This window comes from Tachyglossus aculeatus, chromosome 15 (assembly GCF_015852505.1).
Source record: "Tachyglossus aculeatus isolate mTacAcu1 chromosome 15, mTacAcu1.pri, whole genome shotgun sequence".
Taxonomy (NCBI): domain Eukaryota; kingdom Metazoa; phylum Chordata; class Mammalia; order Monotremata; family Tachyglossidae; genus Tachyglossus; species Tachyglossus aculeatus.
Window position 1 is genome coordinate 24,646,127 of NC_052080.1, and position 19,488 is coordinate 24,665,614.

The 19,488-nt window shown below is 49.7% G+C and overlaps 1 protein-coding gene across 1 annotated transcript; it reads right to left on the reverse strand.

Moving 5' to 3' along the window:
• Window positions 1-912: 912 nt before the first annotated feature.
• On the reverse strand, window positions 913-19,381 carry SCPEP1 (serine carboxypeptidase 1). Its single transcript, XM_038757319.1, has 13 exons — window positions 19,267-19,381; window positions 14,432-14,646; window positions 12,685-12,774; window positions 11,755-11,910; window positions 11,195-11,269; window positions 9,848-9,920; window positions 6,926-6,963; window positions 6,412-6,540; window positions 5,397-5,490; window positions 3,736-3,849; window positions 2,345-2,482; window positions 1,760-1,923; window positions 913-1,286 (listed from the first exon to the last, which is right to left on the reverse strand). The coding sequence occupies exons 1-13, from the start codon at window positions 19,343-19,345 to the stop codon at window positions 1,218-1,220; spliced, it is 1,434 nt and encodes a 477-aa protein (XP_038613247.1). The 5' UTR covers window positions 19,346-19,381; the 3' UTR covers window positions 913-1,217.
• Between the last annotated feature and the right edge of the window lie 107 nt (window positions 19,382-19,488).

Sequence of the window (19,488 nt, forward strand, 5' to 3'; positions counted from 1 at the left end):
GAAAGATGGGTTCCAGAGGCATTCGTTCATTTGTATTTATTGACCGCTTACTATGTGCAGAGCACCGTACTAAGCGCTTGGAAAGTACAGTTCGGCCAAGACAGGTCCCTTTTCCAGGGCCTGAGGGTGTGTAGGTTGACACTACAGACAGGACTGTGCGTGCAGGGAGGTTTAACCCAGCTAGAGAATTAAGGGCCCCGGGGCTTCTCAGTCCCACAGTCAAGTCAGAACCAGTTCCCTGCACAGATTCCCAGGTCCTGTTTCCAGAACCAGCCCCCATACCTAGATTGGCAGCTTTGTCTTAACTATCCTTCCCCAAAAGCTTAACCTCTTCACACACACACACAAATCCTTCCCTTTGTGGTGGCAACAGGGTCCACACTTCAGTCTCTCACTGGTGGGGCAAGTCTGGGGATTGACATGACTGTGCCCACACTACAAGGGGATGGTCCTCAAGGCCAGGGATAAGCATCCAACAGCATCACAAAGACCTCCTCCCCCGGCTCCGCCACTTGTCAGCTGTGTGACTCTGGGTAAGTCACTTCACTTCTCTGGGCCTCAATTACCTCATCCTTCAAATGGGGATTAAGACTGTGAGCCCACTACAGGACAACCTGATTACCTTGTATCCACCTCCCAGGACTTAGAACAGTGCTTGGCACAAAGTAAGCGCTTAAATATCAATATTATTATTATTATTAAAAGTAGTAACCCCTCAAACGATACCGTAACTCACTAACTTATCAAAGTGACGGAGCTTTGGAGAGTTAAAATGCTTGATGAATTCCCAGACGGCTGAAGGAACATTTCCAGACTAAGCCCCCCTTTTCCTCAGCTTCCCCTCCCCAACACCCCCACTCGCTCCCTTTTTTCTCCCCCTCCTGCCCACCCCACAGCACTTGTGTACATACATATCTATAATTCTGTTTATTTATATTCATGTCAGTTTACTTGTTTCAATGTGTATATCTATAATTCTATTTATATTGATGCCCGTTTACTTGTTTTAATGCCTGTCTCCTCCCTCCTAGACTGGAAGCCCACTGTGGGCGGGGACCGTCTCTATTGCTGACTTCCCAAGAGCCTAGTACAGTGCTCTACGCACAGTAAGCACTCAATAAATATGATCTTACGCAGGTTACAAAATCCTTAGGGGGGGAAAAAATTGTTAGATGCTTTGGTAAACATCTGGGCAGCCTCCCGACCGCCTGCCCCTCTCAGTTTTCGATTTGCTGGGTCACCATCTTCACCATCTTCAGGGCCGTGTCTCCCTGGTCCGACGGCACCTGAAAGAAAGCAAGGCCTGTGGATTTGTGGCCCCTGAGGGCCTGGGGGCTCAGAGTAGTCCACCAGCGTCCTGGATCCTGCCTGGTCTCTCTAATCTTCTCTGTGTGTTCTTCTGGCTCCACCTCTATCTACTTTGTAACAGTCTCTGTGTCTGTCTCCCCCATTAGAGCAGAAGCTCCCGGGTCTGGGCTTCTACTGAATTTTCCCCAAGGGTTTAGTACACTGCACTGGCCCCATGGGGTGCTCAAACAGTAGCATGACTATTATTGGTAGCCTCCATAAATCTGTTGGAAAAAGGATCCTTTGAGGAAAAAGCTAAAAGGAGTTTGGGTGGTTCAGTGGGAGCTCTTCCGGCATTCTTTATCTTCAGCAACAGGACCTCCCCGCTCACTGCGACGTGGGCCAGGCCTCGGGCCAAACACACAGGCCCAAGCCAGGGTGGGCCCGGGCCAAAGCACACGGGGCCACTTACCATGTGTCCGGCCCTGAGGATCCAGTAGAAGGCCAGGTTCTGATAGGTCTTAAAGAACGCAGCTGTCTCCCAACCTTGTGGGTCATTGTACAGGGCCTTCCACTTCAGCTTACTGAACAGGCCAAGCTGGGGCCACTTTAGTTTCCGTACCCAGGCCTCCTGCCCTGCAGCGGGAGAGGGGAGAACAGAAAGGAGAAAGAAGCATCAAGAGCGGTTCGTAGAGGATCAATCAGTGGTATTTACTGAGTGCTCCCCATGTGCAGTGATGTCCTTTCCTATTAGGCCCTCCAAAACTCACTCGCCCCAAAATCTTCCAGCTACTAAAATCTGTCACTTGAAGCCCAAACTGGATTCTGTGCAAACCCCATCCCTCATAGGTCTTACGATCTAAGAGGGAGGAAGAGCAGGCATCTTATCCCCATTTCACAGCTGAGGAAACTGAGGTGCAGAAAGGGTAGGGGACTTTCCCAAGGTCACACAGCCAGCTATGGGGCAGAACGTGGATTCAAACCCTTGTCTCCTGATGCCTCATTATGTGTTCTTTCCACTGGACCACAATGCCCTTCCCTGGGTCCGCTTTCCTACCCATGGTGTCCACGATGAGATCCAGTTGCCCATTATATATGGTGACATTGATCCCGGCCTCCAGCAGCTGGTCCACGATGTCAATCACAGGCTTCATGAAGTCCTCCTCCATATTTAGGAAGACCAAGGAAGATTGCCCTGTGGGAGGAGGAGGAAGGCAGAGAAAAAAACGGATAGAGAGAAGGGCCAGGCAGCCCGTGTGAGCATCTGAGGACAAACAGGAGCCCTCACTGTTACACAGATGTGTGGAAGGTATAGCTAAGTCTCCTGAGGGACCACAGCCCAGCTTCGGCCTGGAGTTGCCCCATCACTGCTCTGGCTGTCGAGGCCTGCCCCTGGACTTCCTAAGGATCGCAGCAGCGGCCGGGGGCTCAGAAAATTGGGAACCGAAAACCCGCCAGTGATTTTCAGTCCCTTACTCCCAACATGTGGAGATTCCATTCCCCTCGATCGCAATTCCAGTCAGAAAGCCGAGCCAGGTTCAGAAGATGAGGTCCTGGCTCCCTGCTCCCGCCTGGGGTCACCTGCAGCAGAATCCTGAATCCCTTTCTTTTCCTGGGCTTCAACAATAGAGGTATTTGCTGTGCGCTCCTCTATGTCAAGCACTGCGATAGATAATGATGGAATTTAAGTGCTTACTATGTGCAAAGCACTGTTCTAAGTGCTGGGGGGATACTAGGTGATCAGGTTGTCCCACATGGGGCTCACTGTCTTAATCCCCATTTTACAGATGCGGTAATTGAGGCACAGATAAGTGCAGTGACTTGCCCAAAGTCACACAGCCGATAAGTGGCGGAGCCGGGATTCAAACCTATAACATCTGACTCCCACGCCTGTGCTCTTTCCACTGAGCCACGCTGCTTTTCATAGATAGATGCAGTGCAGTCAGGTCACAGACATCATCCCTGTCCCACTTGGGGCTCGTGACCTAAGGAGGAGGGAGGGCAGGGATTTAATGCCCATTTCACGGATGAAGGAAGAGAGGCACAGATAATTTAAGTGACTCAACCAAGGTCACACAGAAGGACGAAAGCCTCTGAAGACCAGCCCTGGAGGGTCCTTTCCCTGGTCACTTGATTCCTGCACATCAGGGTCTTAACAGCAGAGGCCAAGCCTCTTGGCAGTTGTGTCGAATGAGGCTATGGCACTTGGGACCACAGATGCTGACCAACGGTTCCCGAGGGAGCAAAAACAAGGAGTCTCCTTCCTGAACCTGAGCGTCTGTGAGGCCTAAGCCACCTGCTTAGGGGCCCCGTCCCTCATCAGCAAGGAAGTGGGTGTCAATCAATCGTATTTATTGAGCGCTTACTGTGTGCAGAGCACTGTACTAAGCGCTTAAGTGTCCTCCCCACGAGGCTGGGAGATTGGAAGCCAACCAAGGAGACGGTTACCTCCCCAAGTGACATCGTCAGGGATGCTCTGGAGCTTCTTCCTGATGGGTCCGTTCATGAGGGCGCTTAAGCTGTCCTCCTCCAGCTGTCTCACGTGGCGGTGAAAAAGAGAGACTGAAAGGAAAAGAAGAGCCACGTGATGAACCCCGAAGCCAAGACTTTCTGCTGGTTCCGGCTGCCCAGATGCCATGTCTGCCCCCGGAGACGTATGTGCTCTCACAACTTTCCCCAGGGGTGGGACCAACTTGTTGAGTGTGAGAGGGGAAAAGTGGATGGGCTTTGGGGAGCTAATAGGCCAGACAGCTTCCATTTTGGGGCTCTTCACATCATATTGAAGGTAAGGGGTGAGTGTGTGAGGCGGAAGTCCAGATAACACAGATATGGGGACCTCTGTCACCCAGCACTTTAACAGTAATATTAGTCGTATTTTTTAAGTGTTTGCTATGGGTCAAGCCCCAGAACAGATACAAGATAATCAGATCAGACCACAGTCCCTGCCCCACCCAGGGCTCCCACTGTATAATAATAGTAACTGCATTTGTTAAGCATTTATTATGTGCCAAGCACTATACTAAGTCCTGGGGGGATAGGAGATATTCAAGTCCCGTTGGGGGCTCACATTCCAAGTAAGATGGAGCCCAGCTACTGAACTCCTCTTTTGTAGATGATGAAACCGTGACCCCAGAGAAGTTAAATGATTTGGCCAAGATCACACAGCAGAAATGTGGCCGAGCTGGGATTAGAACAAAGATCCTCTGACTCACCAACCTGGGGCTCTTTCCATTAGGCCATGCTGCTTCTGGGCTATCACTGCATCTCCTCCTTTGTAGCTGTAAATTATTTTAGCTCGCTTGTTTCCTGCACCTGATTGTACCTGATTCCTGATTGTAAGCTGCTTGAAGATAGGGATCATGCCTATTAAGGATTGGACTCTCCCAAGTGCTTAGTACGGTGCTCTGCACATAATAAGTGCTCAGTAAATACTCCTGATGGATTGATAAGACTACACCAAGCAGCTTCACTTCTCCTCTCTTTGGAACTACTTTGAAAAGGGATTATTTGGGAAGCTTGGCTACACTGTGCAGGGGGTGCATTTTCTTTTTCTGGGGGGGTGAGGCACCGGGATGGGTGGTCAGGGAAATGATGCCACTCTTAGCATCTGGGCTGTCTAGGCTGCCAGGAAGAAAAATATTCAGTTTTGGGCAGAAAGAAGAAGGGAAATAGTTTATCTCGGTAAGAGCAGCAGCAGCAGGCTAAGTATATGAGCCAAAAACGAACTACACAACAGCCTGGGCAGCACATCTAAAGGTTTTTATTTATTTTATTTTTTACGGTATTTGTTAAGCACTCATTATGTGCCAGACACTGCACTAAGCACGGGGATAAATACAAGCTAATCAGGTTGGACCAGCCATAATCCCCATTTTACAGATGAGGTAATTTAGGCATGGAGAAGCTAAATGAATTTCCCAAAGTCACACGGCAGACAAGTGGTGTTCCACAAATTGCCTGCTGTCTTTGCAGAGGTCTTTGGCTCAGGCCAAGAGCGGCTTAGCGAGACCTTGACCCTCTTACTGAGTTAAAACAGTCATTCCATAGATGCCCCTGCTTTGTTATTCCACGATTCGGACCCGTTTCCAAATTCTCCTGGCTCAGCTTACCTAGGTGGCTCTGGGAAAATTCCAGGCTCATCTTCTTGGCAGAAATTTCAGGGGTTTTTGTTAGGATGTTATAGAAGTTCACCCCATCTGTGTTCTGAAATGCAAGATTCGCTATTATGGTAGTAGTAGCATGGTATTTGTTAAGCGCTTACTATGCATGGATAATAATAACTGTGGTACCTGTTAAGTGCTTACTGCGTGCCAAGCACTGTCCTAAACGCCGGAGTAGATACAAGGTAATCAGGTTGGACACAGTCCCTGTCCTACGTGGGGCTCACAGTTGCAATCCCCATTTTACAGATGAGGGAATTGGGCCAAAGAGAAGTTAAGTGAGTTGTCCAAGATCACACAGCAGACAAATGGTGGAGCCGGGATTAGAACCCAGGTCCTTCTGACTCCTAGGTGCATGCTCTGTATGAAGCACTGGGATAGATATAAGATAATCAGATTGGATTCAGTGCCTCTCCTACATGGGGCTCAGTCTAATGGGGAAGGAGAACAGGCATTTAATCCCCATTTGTAGGAGAGACTACTAAGGCACAGATAATTTGTGACTTGCCTATGGTCAAAGAGCAGGTAAGTGATGGAGTCAGGATCAGAACCCAGGTCCCCTGACTCTCACACCCATATGCTTTCCACTGGGCCACACTGTTTCTCATTGGGTATAGGTGCTTACTAAGCACCCAACAATGTGCTCAGTGTACAAAATAATCAGATTGCACAATCCCTGCCCGACATGGGGTTTACAATCTAAAGTTAGTTTATCTCCAGTTCACAGATGAGGAAACAGACCCAGATAAATTAAGGGACTCGCCTGAGGTCACACAGCAGGCCAGTGGCAGAGCTGGAACCAAAACCTGGGTCTCCCGCCACCCAGGCCCAAGCTCTTTTCATCAGGGCACACTGCCTCCCACAAAATATCTCAATGGTCCTCTAGCTTATTAATTTAGGCCCAGCCCTAGAGGGTCAAACCGACTCATCTGGCTGGATCTGGACCTGCTACGACTTCTCTTACCTCTTCAATGATATCCTCTGCTTTATTCCACAGCTGGGTGGCCTTAGAGTACTGGTTTTTGTTTATGGCATCCTTGATCTGCTCAGCAACCAACATCACCTCTGCTAGACCTTGGTCATCCAGGAGGGACTGGAAAACAAACAGCAGGATTCTTGGTCACGTTTCTGCTATCAAGGTACTATTAACGTGCTTAAGACCGTCGTGGTGTTATTGATTTAAATCTGGACTTTGAGGCCCCTCCCCACCTTTAGCCTGAAGCTCTGGTTCTAGCCCCTGAAGTCTCTATGTTAATCCAGCTCAGCTCCTGGGGGATGTTGTTTGAAACCCCCTGCCGAGATACTGCACTGAAAGTACAAGGAGGAACTTGAAAAACAAGGGTGAAGAAAAAAAAATTAGAAATTTCGCAATAAAAGGCTTAAACGGGGCTTGGAAAGAACTGAAACTGCTTTAGCTCAAATAGCTCATTGTGTCCCTCTCTGCCACTGGTTCCGTGGGCTGGTATGGGAATACTTACAATGCTGTAGAGATAAGGTCCCCAGGACAGCACGGAATCTAAAGAAAAGCACACAGACGGGGGAATCAAAACATGGGCACTGCAGCCTCATTCTCCAGAATGCAAGTGCCAAGCCAACTCCACACGGCAGACAGGCGTTTGAGAGAACAGCTGTCTGAAGGGGTAGACGTCTCCGGTTTGGGGCAAGGGACTGCGTCCAAGCAGATACCCACCCCAATGCTTAGTGCAGTGCAGTGCTTGGTTTCATTAAATAAGCACTTGATAAATATTATTATAGCGGTCAGAATGCTGCTAGGAGTTGCAGGGGAGGGAGGGAGGAGGTGGGTGGCTTAAGACTTCAAGCTCAGTAGTAGGGTTTAAGTACTGTTTGACCCAATGCCCCTTCTCCCTCTCTGCCCCCTGGAGTCTTGCTATTTTGTGGACCTGACAGAGAGACCATCGCACACGAACTTCCCCAAGGACCAGCTTGGCCTCCTCACTGGTCTCCGGCCGCCTCATCCACTTTCCCTTTCCCAGTGGTCTCCCGCTTCCCCTTCCACTCTTTCTGTCAATCAATCGTATTTATTGCGCGCTTACTGTGTGCAGAGCACTGTATTAAGTGCTTGGGAAGTACAAGTTGGCAACATATAGAGACAGTCCCTACCCAACAGTGGGCTCACAGTCTAAAAGGGGGAGACAGAGAACAAAACCAAACATAGTAACAAAATAAAATAAATAGAATAGATATGTACAAGTAAAAGAAATAAATAGAGTAATAAATATGTACATACATATATACAGGTGCTGTGGGGAAGGGAAGGAGGCAAGATGAGGGGGATGGAGAGGGGGGCGAGGGGGAGAGGAAGGAAGGGGCTCAGTCTGGGAAGGCCTCCTGGACTTCTCCTTACTGTTTGTCACTCGTACTTCTCCCATGCTCATGCCAGAACTCCCTCCCGCTACAAATCTGTCAATCCGCATCTCCCCCTTCCCTCCAAAGCCCTCCTAAAATCTCACCTCCTCCAAAAGGTCTTCCCCGACTAATCCCCCACCTTCCTGGACATATCATTCTAACAGTTTTCTTGGGGTTCATGTAACTATGCTCATTCAATAGCTTCCTTTCATTTCCCTCTGTGTTCTTATTACTCAGTTTTGGCTGGGTAACTTGGATCTGCCATTCTCCCCTACTAGATGGGAAACTTAAGGGCTGACCCTGCATCTTTTACTTCTGTGGGACATACAGCTCTGCCCCAGCAGGTGCTCAGTATATAATGCTGCAGAGATTAGCCAGGTCCAGATGATTCAGAAGCCATGAAGGTTGTTATCTGAGATTTGCCGGAGGGGTATTTGGCAATAGACAGGTTATTCCTGGTCCACTGGCCCCTGTGCCCCTTCCACCTTAATTACCACAAGCTTCGGATTCCCACCATCCCCCACGGAGCCTTCTGCCAGTGAGCAGGGACCTCTGTCCTAACTTGCACCCCACAAGCTTCCCAGGCTCAGCAGAGTGGAATTACTCTGTGGACAAGGAAAGGGTCTCATGCTTCTGTTCTATATCTTAAACATTCAGTAGGTACTTGTGAGATACCACTGTGACTAATCAGTCACTTATTAAGTGCTAACCATGCAGAACACTGTACAAAGGGGGAAGTACAACATAGCAGAGTTTGCAGATGTGCTCTCTGTCCACATAGGGAGAGCTGGTCTTCAGGTTGAAGACAACACTTCCGACAATGAGGTTGCACTCGAGAGTGCACCCGGTTCTCGTGAAAATGGCCTTGTCTGGCCATTTGGATGAGCACTGATCAGATGCTAGTGCTTAACGGAGGGAAAGGGGTGTCCCACTCCTTCCAGGGCAGGTGCTGGAGATGATCTGTGGTAGCAGCGATGGGATGTGCTAGCCACTCGCCCTCCCTCTGACCCATTCCCCCAGTGTCCAATAACTCCCACTGCCCTGGCCCATCAGTTGACAAGGCTGTAGCATCCCCTTCTGATTGTGGGGGGTGGAGGGGTGGCGGGGGAGTGCTCAGGTAATTGCCCCCAAGGCCTGGGGATCATTCCCAAATTGAGCGGCTTAATCCCACCTCCCGCTTCTCCCCGCCAAGGTCCCATCCCCAGCGGCCGGGGTGCTGACTCAGACTGTTGGGCGCCCAGTCCCCAGCCCCCTCAGGGCAGGAATGCCGAGGCTGGCAAAGGCATCCTGGTCATCCAGACGGTGCAGGGCCTTGAGACAATCCTTCTCTGGGTGCAGTGGCCTTGGGCTGTGTGTGTGTGTGTTCCTGTCTGGTGGGTAGGGGTTGGTGGTGGAAAGAGAGAGAGGGAGCAAGAGAGAGATAGTGTGTATGTGTTTAGGTCACAACTTGTACTTCCCAAGCACTTAGTATAGTGCTCTGCACATGGTAAGCGCTCAATAAATGTGATTGAATGAATGGATGAATCCAGTGGGGAAAGATCCAAGGGCAGGGGCACAGAAGTTCCCTTCCCTGAAACCCCAGACTTCCAAAGAGAGTCAGCTCTCCTCCTAGTACTGTGGAGAAGTAGAGCTTGGGGGCCTCCTGGCCTCTCCCATGCGACCCTCCCAGAGCAACTGGTTAGCCACGGCTGGACCTCTGTGGCTTCTACCTGCCCCTCCATCTTTGCAACTCTGTGGACACTAGATCATAATGATGCTGTTGGTTACATACTCTGCACAAAGTGCTAGGGTCAATGCGAGGTAATAAGATCTGGCACAGTCCCTGTCCTATGTGGGGCTCGCAACCGATCTGATCGCCATCAAAAAGAGGAAGCTGGGGCCCTGAAAGGTTAAGGGATTTGCCCAAAGTCACACAGCAGGCCAGTGACTGAGCTCTGATACCACAGACACCTATGAATTGAATGGATTGTTCCTTAGAGGACTAAGGCCCAGGGGACTCTGTCCCGGGCTGAGGCCCTGAAGTCTTCACTTACCCAGTGGAGAAATCCAGGCATCACCCAGGGCGACCCCAGCGAAGTTGCACTTTATGCTGCCCTGCTGAATAGCCTGAGGGAAACAAACATAAATTCAGACCCCTGGGGATGTTCACCTGTTTTTCCGTCCCATTAAGGAGCTAATAACAACAAAAATAACTGTGATATGTTAGGCACTATATGCCAAGTATTGTGCTAAGCACTGGGGTGATGATGATGATGGTATTAAAGCGCTTACTATGTGCCAAACACTGTTCTAAATGCTGGGGTAGATACAAGATGTTCAGTTCCAACACAGTCCATCCCACATGGGGCTCTCACAGTTGAGGTAGGAGGGAGAACCAGTATAACTGAGATAATTGAGATGCAGAAGTGACTTGTCCTGGGTCGCACAACAGGCGAGTGGCAATGCCAGGATTAGAACCCAGGTCTCCCGACTCCCAGTCACAACCTCTTTCCGTTAGGCCATGCTGCAGGCTCCATTTGATGGCTTTTCCTGGCTTACAAACCCCCGTCCCCTCTGAAGGGACCCATCTTCTGCCACCCCACCTGGGGTGATAAAAGCCAGACTCCCCCAGCACTGGGGGGGTGGGGGAAGTCCGGTGAAGCCTGGACCACACACCTTCAGGAGGCCCAGATTGGTCCAGACTCCAAGTGTGAGCGCAAATGCACGTGTGCACAAACACACACACACACTCTCCCTCTCCTCTCTCTCTCGCCCCATGAGACCTCGGGTTTTTACTAGCAAGTGGCCAAGTTCAACAGAACTCAGCAGGAGGGTAATTTAGGGAACACTGCGCAGAAGCAGGAAATACAAGCTGAGTCAGTAGGAACTGAAAACTTATGGGTGAGAACACTCCTCCCTAACCAGATCATTTGACTCTGCCCCAAACCAACAGATGAGAGGGTAGTGAAACTTGGGCTGGAGAAAGATGGTGGCTGCTCTTCTCCTAACCGTTAGCTAGACCGGGCACAATGGCAGTCCATCTTTCACACGGGCCAGCAGTACCTCCCTTTCTTCTTCCTATGTGTTCTCCTGCACCTTCCCTTACCTGAAATTTATAATAATTATGTTATTTGTTAAGCGCTTACTATGTGCCAGCTAGAGTGCAAACTCCTTGCAGGCAGTGATGAGGTCTACCTACTCTAATGCAGCCTCTAAACCTCTGCACACGTGATTCGTTATCTACCCCAGGTCTGGGCAACGGACATGAGCTTAATAAATTTAATCAATGAGGAGTGTAGCAAAGAACCCAAAATGATTGTAGAGTACCCTATCAGAGCCACTCTTCTTGTGGACCATGGGGAAAAAAAATGGAAAAAGTCAAAGAGGCTTTTTACCCATACCTTATGGAGTTCCAGAGCAATGCCAGCAGCCATTTTTCCTCCGTAGGATTCGGAGAAGATGTAGAATGGAACAGTCTGCAGGAGACGAAACCCAAAGTTAAAACCCTGAGCTCCTGGGCCTTCCCACCCCTCTCCAGGCAACAGTGTCACCCGGACTCTCTGGTTTAGATGGTCAACACATCTGTCAGAGACTGGTGACGACAGAGTCTCCTGAGGGGAACAATTCTGTGGCCCAGCTAGATAGACTTTTGATTGTAAACTTTCACCTCTGAAGGCCCGGAAACAGCAGGCAGAGCTGGGGCTGGAACCCAGGACTCCCGATTCTCAGAGCCGTGGTCTTTCCCCAGGTCCCCATCAGGACTGGTCTTAGAAATCCCACCCTTTCCCAAACCTGGAAGCGGTGGCGAATGGACCGCTCTTGGGAAGAAACACAGAGGCCACCAATCTGACCCTGATGGCGTACATCCTTCTTCCGTGTCCAGCATGTGGAAGTGTTGCATATTGCTCCAGAGGGAAGGAGTGATTCCGTGGGTGGGAGGGAATGGCAAGGGCCTTCCTACCTGAAATTCTGTCTGTTTTTCAAAGAAAGTCTTCAGGAGAACCAGCATGTCAGCAGCCACGGTGGAGAGGTTTTTGGCGTATGTGTCGCTATGGTTCACGTAGCTGAACCCGCTGCCCACGGGGTTATCCACAAACAGGATGCTGGCTGCCTGCACCTGAGCGGCCCACAGAAAACCCAGGGGTGAGACTTCCCATAAGCTCGTGATCGCACCCAGCCCACCGGGGAGTTATTTTTAGATGGAATCTGGACACTTGCAGGCAAGCTTGCCTCTGGAGGTCACTTCCTCTGGCCCTTCCAGTTACATACGTGGGGAGACAGGCTGGCAAGGCTGTCTGCGGCCACAATCTAGTCAAGGCTGAAACAAGAGCATGCCAGCCTTTTCTGAAAGCCTTTTCCCTCCAGGCTGGATTTTGCTTTCTATCTAGGCAAGAGCCTGGAAGGTCTGCAGAAGAATGTGGGCAGAGGGACTGACTAGACTCAGCTTCCAGTATCCACCAGGGCTGTGCTCGGGCACAAGGAAAAGAGAGTCGATAACAGCTTTAGGAAATTCAGTCTGGGATATCTGATGGACACGGGGTCCGCGCCATTTGGGCGATGGTGGGGAAAAGGGGGGACAGCTGGACCCCTCACCTTGCTCCCCAGTTCTCTGACAAGGCTGGAGACTTTCCAGTTAAGGCCCTAAACGGTGGCTCTCTGGCCCATTGGCTCTTCAGAGCCTGCTCCCTACCAAGCCCTATCCTTGTCTAAAAGCCCTACCCAGTTTCCATCCCTGGGCTCACAATGAAGAGTTGGCACCTTAGTGGGATGTAAATACCACTGATTGATTGACTGATGGCTGCTGAACTGGGGCGGTGGGCGCTAATCACTCATCCTCTTAATGATACTGGCGGTTTAAAGAGCCTGGTTTGCAGCAAGACGGTCACCATACCCAGGTGGTTTTCCTGGGCTTGAGATCCTTATTGAGGGGACCAATTTCTTCAAAATTTCCAAATCCGGTGCTGGAGCCCCCGGGCCCTCCCTGAAAGAGAGAAGAATTTATTTGCGTACATAGCTTATCTACCCTGCTTCTTCAACACCCCTCTTCCTAGCTGTAAAATTATTTTGCTGTCTGCCTCCCCCACTGGATTATAAAAGTCTTAAGGGCAGCGATAGTGTCTACCGACTCTTCTGAATTCCCTAAAGAGCTCAGTAGAGTGTTCTACACATAGCAGGGCCTCCATAAAGACTACGGGTTGACAGCTCAGAGGACACCCTAGTCAATGCAGACACTTCCCCAAGATGCCTGGGAGAAGTGATTCTAAAACCCACTGGCAAATGCAGAGCTGTATGTGCAGGGTTATATAATCACTCAAGTTCTAGATTCCAGGAGGTTCGACATTCTGGAGAATTAAAGAATGCAGACCCCTAGCTTCAAAGAAGAACCCACCTCAAGGCAGATGGCTTTCTCTTTCATTCAAGATCCCACAACACCCCCTCAAGCAACCGGTACAAGGACTCAGTGACCTTTACTACCCGAAAGTACTTCCTCACACTTGACCTAAATCGTTTTTGCTGCAATGTAAGCTTCCTTGCAGTCCTGTCTTCTGGGAGAATAAGTAGTCAGCACATTCTTTAAGATAATCATCAAATACAAGAGGGCAGGTATAAACTCTCTCCCTGCCTCTGATTCGTACTCAACCAGGGGTGGCCTGTAAGAAGGTCCTCTGTCCTATCCCCAGGTTTCTTCCTTTGGGAAATGGACTAAGTGACATCAGGATTCGCATCTAGACCTTACCCATCATTGATTTATTAATGCAGCTGGGAGGAATAGGGCCAGCAACCCACACCCAGGGATTGCCCAAGCAGGGCTACCGGACAGCCTGGTGAGGGAGGTGGGTATCAACCCCGATCTGCTTGCGGTACCACCCTCAACGATGGCTTACCAAATGGGCCAGAGCGTTTTCTGCTGGAGAGGCCCCAGAGACAGCCTCTTCTGAGACCACAGGCTGCACCCATTCTCCCCGCCCACCTTCTCATCGGATCAGAGAGTGCGGGTTGTTCGGTGCAAACCATTTCCCCATAGCAGACCGTCAGCACAGGTCCCCCTTGCCCCAGGTCACCAATGGTGTCTGGACAATGCTCACCTGTGTGGGCAGGGGCCAGAAAAGGTGCCCAGCTGAGTTGATAGGGGCACTCTTGGAAACGGTGCTGGCAGAAGCACCGTGTTGGAACGGGAAGACGATTCTCCCACGACTCCCAGTTTACAGGTGAGGGTACTGTGGGGTTGGGCAGGGGAAAACTAGGCAGTCCTCCAGCATGCAAGGGGTTGCTGGAGAATGGAGAGGCTGGGCCGCCTCCCACACGAATGACAGGAGAATCTGGCCTGGCGGATTCAGCCCTTCCATCCCCCCACCCCCACGAGCAAGCAAGATCAGTCCAAGGGGGACAGATTGGTCAAGTTGACGGGGACTTGAGCCGAGAACGGTGGATGGGGGGTGGAAATGAACCTCAGTACTGAGACTTAAGCAGCGGGATTGTCCTTGAGGCACTGGTTACGGAGCCGGTGTCTCTGGCACCGCCTCACACCCTCACCCATCAGGATGAGACCCACGTCAGACGCGGGTTGGGGGAGGGCGTGCGGAGGGGCATGGGGTCGGAGGTGAGAGGCTGCGACAAGTCCCCAAGGGCAGCCTTACCTGAAGCCACATGATCAGCGGCAGCTCTGCGAACGGCTTGCAGCGATTGTCGGCATAGTAAAGCCACCAGAACATGCTGGCGTTGCTCCTGACGTCCACGTATCCCCAGGCCTCCTTGCCCTCTTTCCTCGGATGCTTCGTCGCAGAATCTGAAGTACAGGCTCCAGCTAGTTTCCATGATGGACGATGGCGAGGTCCTCTGTGGACCCGGCCAGCTGGAGCAGTGGAAACAGTATTTAAGGAGTGCCCACTGAGTGCGAAGCACTGTGCTAAGCCACTCGGTTAGGAACAACCTGATTACTGATCCCCCCCGCCCCATCGAAGCTGTGCTGGAAGAAATCCTGGAACTCCAAAGGACCTCAAGGGCTTATCGAGTCCCTCCTCCTGCCTTGGGGCATCTAAAACCTCGCTGACAGATTGAGAATTTCATCTGCCTTCTGAGACCTTGACAGCCTGTCCTAGTAAGTTCCCTCGTTAGGGAATTGTTCTCGTAACCCAAATCCTGTCCACATGTTTTATTTTGTTGTCTGTCTCCCCCTTCTAGACTGTGAGCCCGTTGTTGAGTAGGGACCGTCTCTATATGTTGCCAACTTGTACTTCCCAAGCGCTTAGTACAGTGCTCTGCATACAGTAAGCGCTCAATAATTGAATGAATGAAATCCCCCACGCTGCCGTTTAAGCCAAATCCTAGGATGGTGCCTTATTCTAGGCAATAGGAGGGATAGGGACAAGGGAAAACCGCACCTGGCACTGCAGCGTGGCTCCGTGGAAAGAGCCCGGGCTTTGGAGTCAGAGGTCATGGGTTCAAATCCCCGCTCCGCCAGCTGTCAGCTGTGTGACTTTGGGCAAGTCACTTCACTTCTCTGGGCCTCAGTTCCCTCATCTGTAAAATGGGGATTACGACTGTGAGCCCCCCGTGGGACAACCTGATCACCTTGTAACCTCTCTAGCGCTTAGAACAGTGCTTTGCACATAGTAAGCACTTAATAACTGCCATTATTATTATTATTATTACTGCAAACGATGAACACGACAGTCCAGCCTAGAGTATTTTGTGTGTGTGTGTGTGTAAGTGCACGTGTGCAGTCAGGATTGTGGGTTCTGCATTGGCCACTTGTGAAACAATCAATCGTATTTATTGAGCGCTTACTGTGTGCAGAGCACTGTACTAAGCACTTGGGAAGTACAAGTTGGAAACACACGCACACACCCCTTATTCTGAAAGGCATACCGTCCTTGCCAGATGCACAAGATGTGTGTCAAGCAATAGTATCAATTTAGCATCTGTATGCGGAGCACTGTATGAAGAACTTAGGAGAGCAGGAGAGCACATCAGAACTAGCAAGCATGACTCTGGGCCCTGAGGAGTTTACAGTCCACAGGGACACACGTTATTTCCCCATCCTCTGTCACCCTGAATCAATCAATCAATCAATCGTATTTATTGAGCGCTTACTATGTGCAGAGCACTGTACTAAGCGCTTGGGAAGTACAAATTGGCATCACATAGAGACAGTCCCTACCCAACAGTGGGCTCACAGTCTAAAAGGGGGAGACAGAGAACAGAACCAAACATACCAACAAAATAAGTAGGATAGAAATGTACAAGTAAAACAAATAAATAAATAAATAAATAAGAGTAATAAATAAATAAATATTTATTAAACATTTGAGAGGGACAGGGCGCAAACAGGATGCCAAATCTGAGCCGACTTCCCTGTCTAGCGATTGCAGTCCGCTTCCTCAGACCCCAAATCCTGCGGTTGCGGGGGTGGGAGGCGAGCGGCTGGGGCTTTGGGAGAAGTTGGGGTAACTTCAGGGAGCTGAAAGAGATGTCCTTGGGGAAGCAGTGTGGCTCAGTGGAAAGAGCCCGGGCTTTGGAGTCAGAGGTCGTGGGTTCGAATCCCGGCTCCGCCACTTGCCAGCTGTGTGACTTTGAGCAAGTCACTTCACTTCTCTGGGCCTCCGTTCCCTCATCTGGAAAATGGGGATTAAGTCTGTGAGCCCCCCGTGGGACAACTTGATTACCTTGTATCTGCCCCAGCGCTTAGAACAGTGCTTTGCACATAGTAAGCGCTTAATAAATGCCATTATTATTATTATTATTATTATGTCCTGCCCCCAGGGCCAGTTTGTAAGTCCGGGAAAGAGTAGGTAAGAAAGACCGTATGATTTTAGAATATAATAATAATAATAATAATAATAATAATAATAATGGCATTTATTAAGCGCTTACTATGTGCACAGCACTGTTCTAAGCGCGGAGGAGGTTACAAGGTGATCAGGTTGTCCCACAGGGGGCTCACCGTCTTAATCCCCATTTTACAGATGAGGGAACTGAGGCCCAGAGAAGTGAAGTGACTTGCCCAAAGTCACACAGCTGACAATTGGCGGAGCAGGGATTTGAACCCATGACCTCTGACTCCAAAGCCCGGGCTCTTTCCACTGAGCCACGCTGCTTCTCCACAATCCAGTAAAACCAGTGGGGAGAGGTCAAAATGGATTAAAAAGGACCTGAGAGTTGTCTGGCAATTAAATGATAATAAAAGTCTACCATTAACCAGAAAAAGCCGCGTGGCTCAGTGGCAAGAGCCCGGGCTTGCACGTCAGAGGTCTTGGGTTCTAATCCCACCTCCACCACTTGTCAGCTGTGTGACTCTGGGCAAGTCACTTCTCTGTGCCTCAGTTCCCTCATCTGTAAAATGGGGATGAAGACTGTGAGCCCCACAGGGGACAATCTTGATTACCTTGTATCCCCGCCCCAGCACTTAGAACAGTGCTTGGCACATAGAAGCAGCGTGGTTCAGTGGAAAGAGCACAGGCTTTGGAGTCAGAGGTCATGGGTTCAAATCCCAGCTCTGCCAACTCTCAGCTGTGTGACTTTGGGCAAGTCACTTAACTTCTCTGGGCCTCAGTTACCTCATCTGTAAAATGGGGATTAAGACTGTGAGCCCCCCGTGGGACAACCTGATCACCTTGTAACCTCCCCAGCGCTTACAACAGTGCTTTGCACATAGTAAGTGCTTAATAAATGCTATCATTATTATTATTATAGTAAGTGCTTAACAAATACCAACATTATTATTAGAGGAGAGCAATTTGCTAGGGGTAATCAATCAATCAATCGTATTGAGCGCTGTGTGCAGAGCACTGTACTAAGCGCTTGGGAAGCACAAGTTGGCAACATATAGAGATGGTCCCTACCCAACAGTGGGCTCACAGTCTACTGATCTTAGAGAAGCAGCGTGGCTCAGTGGAAAGAGCCTGTGCTTGGGAGTTAGAGGTCATGGGTTCTAATCCCTGCGCCACCACATCAGCTGTGTGACTTTGGACAAATCACTTCACTTCTCTGTGCCTGAGTTCCCTCATCTGTAAAATAGGGATTAAGACTGTAAGCCCCACGTGGGACAACCTGATCACCTCGCTTAGAATGGCGCTTGGCACATAGTAAGCGCTTAAATACCATCATCATTATTATCTACCTGTATATATGTTTGTACATATTTATTACTCTATTTATTTATTTTACTTGTACATATCTATTCTATTTATTTTATTTTGTTAGTATGTTTGGTTTTGTTCTCTGTCTCCCCCTTTTAGACTGTGAGCCCACTGTTGGGTAGGGACTGTATATGTTGCCAACTTGTACTTCCCAAGCGCCTAGTACAGTGCTCTGCACACAGTAAGCGCTCAATAAATACGATTGATTGATTACTCTATTTTACTTGTACGTATCTATTCTATTTTATTTTGTTAGTATGTTTGGTTTTGTTGTCTGTCTCCCCCTTTTAGACTGTGAGCCCACTGTTGCATGGGGACTGTCTCTATATGTTGCCAACTTGGACTTCCCAAGCGCTTAGTACAGTGCTCCGCACACAGTAAGTGCTCAATAAATACGATTGATTGATTGATTACTCTATTTTACTTGTACATATCTATTCTATTTATTTTATTTTGTTAGTGTGTTTGGTTTTGTTCTCTGTCTCCCCCTTTTAGACTGTGAGCCCACTGTTGGGTAGGGACTGTCTCTATATGTTGCCAACTTGGACTTCCCAAGTGCTTAGTCCAGTGCTCGGCACACAGTAGGTGCTCAATAAATACGATTGATTGATTGATTACTCTATTTTACTTGTACATATCTATTCTATTTATTTTATTTTGTTAGTGTGGTTTTGTTCTCTGTCTCCCCATTTTAGACTGTGAGCCCAGTGCTGGGTAGGGACTGTCTCTATCTGTTGCCAACTTGTACTTCCCAAGCGCTTAGTACAGTGCTCTGCACACAGTAAGCACTCAATAAATGCGATTGATTGATTGATCGATCTAAATTAGAAGTTCTTAGACCTCGATGGTGAGGCTGGAAAAGGAGGGGAGGGGCCGGGGAAAATCAATCAATCAATCGTATTTATTGAGCGCTTACTGTGTGCAGAGCACTGGACTAAGCGCTTGGGAAGTACAAGTTGGCAACATATCAATCAATCGTATTTACGGAGCGCTTACTGTGTGCTGAGCACTGTACTAAGGGCTTGGGAAGTACAAGTTGACAACATATCAATCAATCGTATTTATTGAGCGCTTACTGTGTGCTGAGCACTGTACTAAGCGCTTGGGAAGTCCAAGCTGGCAACGCTAGAGACAGTCCCTACACAACAGCGGGCTCACAGTCTAGAAGGGGGAGACAGAGAACAAAACCAACCGTACTAACAAAATAAAATCAATAGAATAGATATGGAAATCGTCCGGATTCCCGGGGTCTCGGCTTTGGGGCCTGGGCCACTTCCACCCAAAAAAGGGGGGGGGGGATCCAGGCACATCCCGTTTCTGGATTGGGAACCTACCGGCGGCCGGGATCGGCTGGAGCAGTTGTAGCAGCAGCAGCAGCAGCAGGACGGGATGAGCCCTAAGGGCCAGCTCCATGGCAGCAGGGCCTGTCACAACTGCAGCAGGCAACGGCAACAAATGCAACAACTGCAACAACTGCAGCAGCTCTTAAACTCAGCCGAGTCACATGTGTCCGCACGGTGGGTGGGGCCAGGAGTCATTTGGGCCCCCGGATCTCC

What these genes read in the sequence shown, in the direction of transcription:
- SCPEP1 (XM_038757319.1), bottom strand. Translation starts at nt 19,345, where the DNA reads ATGGAGCTGGCCCTTAGGGCTCATCCCGTCCTGCTGCTGCTGCTGCTG. An exon ending in AGCCCAGGAAAACCACCTGG is followed by an intron (nt 11,911 to 12,684) that starts GTATGGTGACCG and finishes TGGGCCGCTCAG; the next exon opens with GTGCAGGCAGCCAGCATCCT. An exon ending in TCTCATCGTGGACACCATGG is followed by an intron (nt 1,924 to 2,344) that starts GTAGGAAAGCGG and finishes CTCCCGCTGCAG; the next exon opens with GGCAGGAGGCCTGGGTACGG.